This window comes from Halyomorpha halys, unplaced genomic scaffold (genome assembly GCF_000696795.3).
Source record: "Halyomorpha halys isolate HHAL.00 unplaced genomic scaffold, Hhal_1.1 Scaffold1099.1, whole genome shotgun sequence".
Lineage (NCBI taxonomy): Eukaryota > Metazoa > Arthropoda > Insecta > Hemiptera > Pentatomidae > Halyomorpha > Halyomorpha halys.
In genome coordinates this window covers 86,250-95,430 of record NW_027106720.1, presented here as the reverse complement: position 1 = coordinate 95,430, position 9,181 = coordinate 86,250, and the positions used below count along the sequence as shown (strand labels likewise).

Below are 9,181 nucleotides of genomic sequence, written 5' to 3'. Positions count from 1 at the left end.
TTTTTAACTTTCTCACTTTGTAATTATATGTAACTTTCTCATTTTGTAACTTTGTAACTAAATATGTTAATAGTAATCTACTAACTTTGTAAATTCAGTGTAAATGACCCTAGTGGTCGAAACACTTAAATAAATAATATATTAAAGTTATTTTGGAGGCGAGGTATTTAACCTGTCAACTTTCGAAACGATTTGCCACACGGCTACAGTTACAGAATAAATAATTATCTGCCACAGTCGGATATATATATTTGTAATTATGTAATCTAATATATATATTACAATCAAATTAATATATATATATATATATTACAATGCTTACAGAAATTTAAATTATGCAATATTTTTTTTTCCAGTAATTCCTTTCGTTATATATTCAATCAGTATTTTGTCTTTCTTGTTTTAATATTGGTGAAAATAATATAATATTTTATGATTATCTCATTTCAGAAGAGTCTTTTCAGCTTTTAAAACAATTCGAAAGCCCAATAAAAAATGCTGACAGTAAACTTCAAGTTAAAATTGCAGATCTTGGAAATAGCTGTTGGGTGGTAAGGAATCCTTAACCAAATTGCTCTTCAACTGTTAAGTAGTTAAACCCAATCAGATATGTATATCAACATATTAACCTGACACTGATACGTTATTAGTTTTGCTAAGATGTGAATGTGCTTAAGAAATGATCTATGAGGAATTCATTTAAATTTTAAATCGAGTTTATATTTTGATATACTTATCGATGGCTGCCATTTAATATTTTTATGCATCATGTTTTTAGTTAGGGATATAAATAATTATTATAGTTTTCTTTATGTATTCATCTATTTTAATTACAACTATCTCAATTAATGAAATTGAGGGAAGCAACATTCAAATTGAAACTGTGAAATAAAAAAAATAAAAAAACATTAAACACATATCCAAAATGTTCCCTGTACCACCCAGAATCTTCCGAGGAGGTTGCTGTACTATCAAACAGGCAAAACAAGTCCAAGAGAAACTAGTTTTGCAGCGTTATTCTTTGCGCATGATTCAGCAGTGATAAGCATCTCAGGACAAGATAGGATGGCCGTGGTGCAACTGAAATGTTTTTGGAAAAAGTGGAGGGTGATGAGGGAAAGAGTAAATAACTGTTAACTAAACGAAACTTGTAATAGGAAACAATCTGGTAAGATTGACTCACATGGAATACAGCAAATTAAAAACAGCAAAGTAAGGTTATCCAACATGGAGGTGTAGTCACAGTTGCATGGAAGTTGCTAAGGCTGCTCCAACAAGGGGAAGGTGAGAGTGTGGAAGGTGGATCGTTAATCAAACATGGTTGTCAAATAATTAACATCAATTATATGGTGTAGTAACTTGTTACATAAGACAATATGTACAAGAAAATTTTACAAGGAAATATTTTATTATAAAATATTTTTATAATAATTAGGGCCCCGATCATATTAAATATAATATTTTCGTATTTAAATGGATATTGTGTTATTTTTTTGAGCAAAAATAAATATTATCTTTTTATGAGAATATTAATGCTCATTTAATCTGAATAATTCAAAATGTTCTGATTCTCTTCCTTAAATAAATAAAAAAAAAAATCATCTAAACATTTAAAAGAGGTATTAAACAAAAATCCACTCTATTCAATCATATTACTGATCAAAAATAAGCTAAATTATTTATTTACTGTTTAAATTGAAATTATTCATTATCATTTAAATTATTTATTACCCCATTTAACCATATAGAATATTAATAACTATAACTCATTCATTGTTAAATCATTTAAGTCATTGTTTATACAAATATGTGACATATACAAGTAGCAGATGATATGACGGGAAGATGCTAAGTGGAATCCATAGTACAATCCAAACAAAGTATAGATTTACTTTTTTTTAAGCTGTAAAATTAGTTGGAAAATTAGAAATAACAATTTCTTACTTATTAAAATTTCACAGTTAGATTCAATATTTCTTAATGTCCTAAACAATAGTTTAATAAAATTTTAGGATCAACACTTCAGTGATTCTATTCAAACCCGACAATACAGAAGCCTGGAGGTTATTATTGGTGCGGAATATGGAGTTCCTGCTGATATTTGGAGTGTAGCTTGTATGGTAAGGGAATTAAGACGTTTCTGTTATTATTATAGATCGAGTTTTCGAACAGTAAAATACCGAAAACGTGTAATAGAAACTCGAAATGTATATAAAATACTCAAATTCTACAATGACCAACTAATATAGTTTAGTTTATTACATTAATTCTTATAAACTTACCTAATCTTGTTTGAATAAAATTAAACTTGCTAAATACTCTTTACAGTCATGCAAACATATATAAAAAATAAATTACTCTGATTAAAAACCTAAAAATTTGTCCATAATTGAAGAGCTATGAGAAAGATAATTGTATAAAATGATTTTATAATCCTATTTTGAAAGCTGGAGTTCAATTTTTCAACTTCTTAAAACTACCTTAATATTAAAATTTTACTGGACTATATTAGGACAAACGAGCAAATCCACACACAAGAAACTGCTGGTCGATTCCAACTATTACTCCACTTACTGGACAAACGGTCTAAACTTCCAATCCATTACAAAAGACTGATCTACATGACTATAATAAGGTCTATCTGGACATGTGGAGTTGAGATTTGGTGCTCCACTATATCTTTGAATTCCTCTCGTATCCAATCCTTACTGTCCAAAATCTTTCGTACAAATCCTCGCTGCTCCTTTCTTAGTCACAAACAAAATCATCCATAATGACCTTAATGTTCCATATGTAATTGATCTAGCCCGAACTAGGTATCAATCTTTCCAATATAAACTCCCTAACCACCCAAACCCACCAGTTTCTAGCCTTGTTTCCTTTTCCGAGGCGTCTGAAAAGAAGATGGCCTCGAGTCCTCCTAATGTAGAATTATTAGTGACAACAACGGGTAGTTTCTCTACATATACAGATAGCCTGTATCATATCATGATGATCTTACATCAAATTTACGAGATGTATTGTTATGCAAATACAATTGTAAATATCATTAAATACAAAAACAAATAAATTAATTTAAAATTCAGAAAAAATATGCGAGAAAAAATATTGGAAGGCATATTTAAAAATATCCTTTCAAGCAGAATTCTCTTTTTAATTCCTCCGGTAATTTTACATAGCATAGTAATTTCTCTTAGCAGTTTAATTTTAAATTTATGTACAGACATCATTAACCAAAAAAAATGGTAAGTAATAAGTCAATGTAAAAGAACTTCAAAACGTTAGATTAAAAATATACAATTTTAATCAAACATTTTATGTAATTAAACTTATTAAATATAACAATAAAGGTATATTTTATTAGAGTACTACCAATAATTAGTTTCCTTACATGGCTGTATCACCCCATTATAAACATACATAAACTATACTAAATGTATTTTTATGTAAATACAGTTGTAAATATCAATAAATAAATAAACAAAAAAAAAAGTATATTTTTATTCAAAATAAGTTTGAAGCAAGGGAGTAAAGTATGCAATTGCATGAAAATCCGGTGTATAGTTATTATAATATATGTATGGGTTTGTTAGTTATCGGATCTATCTTTATTATTTATTTTATATTTCAATTACTAATTTATATTTTTATTCTGTTCCAAATAATATAGTCTATGACGATTTTGAGGAGTAAATCTAATAAAAACTATCATTGAAAATATATTAACTTATTGTAAGGGTATTTTTATTTATTTTTTTTTTTTTAATATATTAATAACGATTTGAGAATGAATATTGAAAATTTAAGCAATTTTCGAAATAATAAAAATGTACTCGTCACTCTTTTATATCAGAATAATTCAAATTATTAAATAAAATTAATCAACTTTTTATATTAAAGAAGTTTAATTATAAAAAGTGAGTACTTTCAGGAAAATGTGAGAAATTATTACTTGATAATACTAATAATTAGTAATTAATAATAAATGATCATATTAATAAATATACCTGCATATATTTCTAATTTGCAAATAAAATTAGCTTTACCCTGTAATAATCACACAAATTCAATATGTCAAGCTGGAAGAATGATGAAGAGAAAAGATGAAAAACTGACCTAAATTTAATTCAAATTACTCCAAAACTATTAAAAAGAATTGAGTGATTCAATAAATAGAAGTATTCCATAAAAACTAATTATTTCTTGGTGTATTGTAAATTTACGTAAGTAAAATCAATATAAGTTCAGTTTGATTTCATTGTTATAATAACAGTGGGTATTAGTTACCAAATCTTTATAATAGTTTCTCTTAACTAACTTATTTCAAAAGCAATTACTTATGGTGTTAAAGGCATTCGAGCTAGCGACCGGGGACTATTTGTTCGAGCCACAAGCAGGAGAAGATTACACAAGGGATGAAGACCATTTAGCTCATATAATTGAATTACTCGGCCCAATACCCAGATATATTATTAATACTGGAAAGTGGTCAGAGTTCTTTTTTCGTCCATCAGGTAAACACCAATTTCATTTCTTTATTTTTCATAAAATTAGTACTCTATGGATGGGAAGAATAAATAATTATTTAAAGAATAACTGTATTTAAAATACTCTTTGTTAAATTTTTATAATTTGTATAGATTACTGTTGTATATATAGATAATAGACACTTGTATTGTATTAAAGGATGTAGTGGTGGTTTAGGGAATTTCTAATATACAAGGTGAGTTTAGGTAGGGGTTTAGGATGGCTGTGGAAGTTTGGCAACGTTGAACTTGGCCGAAGTTTCGGCGACTACGTCCAACACTTTAAGAATTTTTTTTCTTAGTTCGACGCCAAAGGAGTGATTAACAAAGAGCTTCTTCCAGCCGGACAGACTGTTAAGTTTTACGTTTAAGTGCTTCGCCATTTGAAGGATGGAGTCCGCACAGCCGGCCCAGAGATCAAAAACGATTGGTATCTACACCATTACAATACACACTCTCAAATATCTTTAGCCACTGTCCAAATTTTGGCCATATTCAACGGGCCAACACTGCTGCAGTCGCCCAACAGCAGACTTGATAAGGTTCTAGCGGTCTATGCAGATTCGACATTACCCTTAACTCCTTCTGCACCAAGAGTTCCAGGGAGTCTGTGTTGAATACTTTTTTTTTATGACTCCCTTCCTGGTCATTTATGACTTACGGGGAATTATCTAGAGGTGACCAATCTATTCTAACCATGGTGGGGTGGGGAGGTCAAGTTTACATTTTGTGGGACCGCCATTCAATGAAAAATGTCAACGGCCTGAAGGACTCGGACCGGCGCCGATAAAGTTCCCAAGGGGCCTGTACATCAACCACCTGAGCCGACGGCCAAAATACATTTTTTGTCATGAGACCTGTCTGAAACATATGATACACTATACACGATAAAAATACACTATGTATATGATATATTTGTTTCTCATTACATTTAGGCACCTCTAGCAGCCCCTATTGGTCGAATGAGCTGAAAGTCGGTTTGTGGTTTTTTTTTTTTTTAACAGGAAGAACAATACCATAAAAGCAGAGGTGAATATCAATCAAACTTTCGTCCTTTAAAACGTTTCATAATCCTTTAAAGGTTTTGCCCACACCTACAGCCCCTTCGAATTAATACAGAGGGTTAGAAATTGGTGTGTGGATAAAGTTGATGTACGAGAAGTGTGGACGTATGGTCAAATAAAAAAAAGGTTAACACCAAGTATTGGAACAAAAAAGATACAAAATCTTATATAAGGGTGTAATGTAATGGTTTTTGTTTTTCGTGTTCTTGTGTAAAAAACTTCCCGTCATATTTATTTTCATTAAATAAGTAATGGCTTTAGTTCTCTGGTGTTGTATTTTATTACTAGTATACTTAACATAAGGGACAAATTAATTTGAAGGGTTGAAAAGTTATATGTGAATTGACAGAACTGCTTTTTAAAGGTTTATAACTTTTGTTTTCTATTATAACCTTCATTTTCGGCGTTTTTAAAGTATTTATAAATCAGTTTAAAAAAAGAAGAAAGAAAAATAGGACTTTCGGGAAGGAGCTCTGCGTGTTTTTTTTTTTTTTTAATTTTTACTGTAATGATATTTGAAGTTATTCTTTAATTATAGTATTATTTTGGCTTATGTTCTTGATAGATGGTAATAATGTGTTATGTAACTATTCTTAATTAAATAATTTATAATTACTATAACACACGTAACATTATTTATAGATGGAAAAGGTCCTACTGCCTAACTAGGACTAAAATTAAAAGTAATTATCCATATTAATTTTACTGTTAATTGATAAAAAAAACTTCTACCTTTTATGGTATATCGCTTTTATTATACATTAGATTTGTCTAATCCACGGGTTCCAACCTTCTTGAACAAAATACACGAGACAAAATTATTAAATAAAAAAAAATGTATTAGAAATACTTAATAGGAATGTATATAATGTACTTACATTGCAAACAAAATTTTATATTTTAAAAAAAACATGAATTTTATAATTTGTATTTTATATCAGTTATCGGTGAAGGTTTCCGTTATCACCAGTTGGAACGTGCTTCATAGAGAGTACGTGGTTCATGAGTAACAGCAAAGGGAATTTTTTTAGTTTTATGTTTTCTAGATCTCTCAGTAAAATTAAAATGTATTTTGAGTTTTTTTCTTTATTAATTACTAGTTTAGTTCCATTTTCTTCTCTATATGTAACTTCCCCTTTTCTACTTTGACTTTGACTATTATTTATTATCACATGGTATTTATTATCATGTAGTATTTTTATTATATGTTGTTTTTTTTTTATGCCTAACTGAGTGTCAAATCCTGAGGGACCGGTTTAATCACCTACGAATACTCCTTAACTTTATTCTTCTATATTATGTATTGATTTTGATTGTTTAATTCAAAATGTAATATTGTCATAATTGCACGTATTAATAAGTTAGCCCTTGCGGATTGACCATTATCCCTCTTTATTATTAAAGGGGTATTCTTTAGTTTGTTGCATTATTTTAGTTTTTACCTTAACATTATTGTAATTAATAGTATTATTATTATTAATTTATTATCTTCCGATTAATTTAAGTATTTCATTTCTTACTCCATTATGAAAATCACTAGATATTTCAAGATAATAGGTCACGATGCCAGGAGATTACTAATAGTTCATCGATTTTTATTAATGGTAATTACTTCATTGGAGTCGATATTGCATGATATTTTATTATCTTTGGCTTTAAACCTCCTTTCATAAGACATTTTCCGTTGAATAAGTATATTTATTAATTAATTATGGTATATTTTTAAAAGTCATCCCTTGTTTTCCGGAAATATTCGATTTATCTCGATTTTAAAGATATTATCGCCAGAAGTAAACAAGAGTATTGTTTTCAGTATGTATACTTATTCTTAGGTTTTTTTTTGTATTATATCTAATATAAATTTCATATTTTTTTGAAAAATTATTACAACTTTTCTCTCATGCGGCTGTAGTAATTATAAAGTTCCTTTGTCAATAAAGTTTTTAGTTGTACTCTTTTAAGATTAAAATAATATTCATTGAATTCCTTTTAAGTGAGAAACAGTCTTACCAGGATATTTGGTTTTAACTTTTTATGTGTCAATATGAATCGGTTTTAAAATTAAGACATTTTTCAACATACATGTAACTAGTTCCACATAGCAATTAATTTTCCCAGATCTAGTTATCATTATTTGAATAAACATTATTATATATATCATTATTCAAAAAATAAAAACAGGAGTTAAATGAGATCGATGGCCAATTCAAATAATTTCTTTGATAGACGCCCAGGATACGCTAGCTGTAGTCAAGTTGCTGTAGCTTGAAAATAATGTTATTTTCTAATATTTTATATCAATTCACACTCATTTTCTCCCTATTACATAATTTTCTTAATTTTCCGAGGTGAATAATTTGTCTCGGAAGGATAATATAGTCGAGATTAATCATCTAAAAAGTTGATAGTAACGTAAATACTATCGCAACTGACGAAATCAATCGGTTAGCGTGCAAGAAAGGAAATATCCGAGTAAGAACATTATACTTTGTCCATTAAAAAAAAAAAATAGATTGCTTTTCGACGACCAAATTATGTATTCGTCAGAGTAGCTGAGGAACCTACAATCTCGAATAAAATCATTTTTTTCTGACTTCTCCAAAAATACAACTCAACGTATTAATTTACTAAAATGTTCAAAAATTGGTAAACCATTATTAATACAGTAATTATAGACCAAAATATATCTAACACATTTTGTTATGGTAGACTTGTATCTTTATCATTGATGGTTCATTTATTGCAAATAAATTTCTGTTGATTTTGTTTTTTCCAGGTGAATTACGAAATATTCATAACCTTAAGCCTTGGTGCTTGTACGAAGTATTAACTGAAAAATACCATTGGACACGACAAGACGCCTTAGCATTTTCTGCTTTCTTATCTCCAATGCTAGCTTTTGATCCAGAACTAAGAGCCACAGCAGCTGTTTGTTTAAATCACGATTGGTTGAAGTTATGACTTTAGGCTATAAAATATCTACACATTTTAATGCAACATCTTGAGAGCCTTATGAAAAATGTTCACACTTGTTTTGAACTATGTTTAACCGTGAACATAATTATTCTGTTCAAACAAGGTTACATTTTCTTCAAGTGAACCGTTGCATACATTTGTAGGTGCTAAGTAGTATGGAATTGTTTAATAATGCCATTTATAGGGCATTTTGAACTGTAAAAAGAGTAGTTGGAAAGTGCGAATTTAAGAAAATTGATGTCTTGTCATAATATAGTGGACTATTTTATGGATGTATGGATTACTGGATTTTTATGATTTTTGTATACAATTAAATGTAGATCGTTATTTGATCACAAAAAATATTTGAAAAATTATTCTTTGACTTTTCTATTCCAATTTTCTAAATCATATATAATACATACTAGCCCAGCTGACTATTGTGGTATTATTGTTAGTACATTAATCACATTTTTCTTACCATAAAACTTACTAATAATGATACTGATATTGTACTATTTAAAACCCACTGTTTTAATCACAAACCAATTATTTGATTGTATTTATTTTACAGCAAATTATTTCTGTGGATATTTATAAAAATTTAATCATCTTGTTGAAAAATATATATTATAA

The 9,181-nt window shown here is 28.6% G+C and overlaps 1 protein-coding gene across 1 annotated transcript in view; it reads left to right on the top strand.

Moving 5' to 3' along the window:
* The window catches only part of LOC106688282 (SRSF protein kinase 3), a gene marked incomplete in the record, with an annotated part of 32,943 nt that extends 23,762 nt beyond the window's left edge, over positions 1-9,181 (top strand). The window contains 4 exon segments of the mRNA XM_067045058.1: positions 451-551; positions 2,013-2,120; positions 4,352-4,514; positions 8,367-9,181. Coding sequence (XP_066901159.1) covers positions 451-551; positions 2,013-2,120; positions 4,352-4,514; positions 8,367-8,551 — 557 coding nt within the window.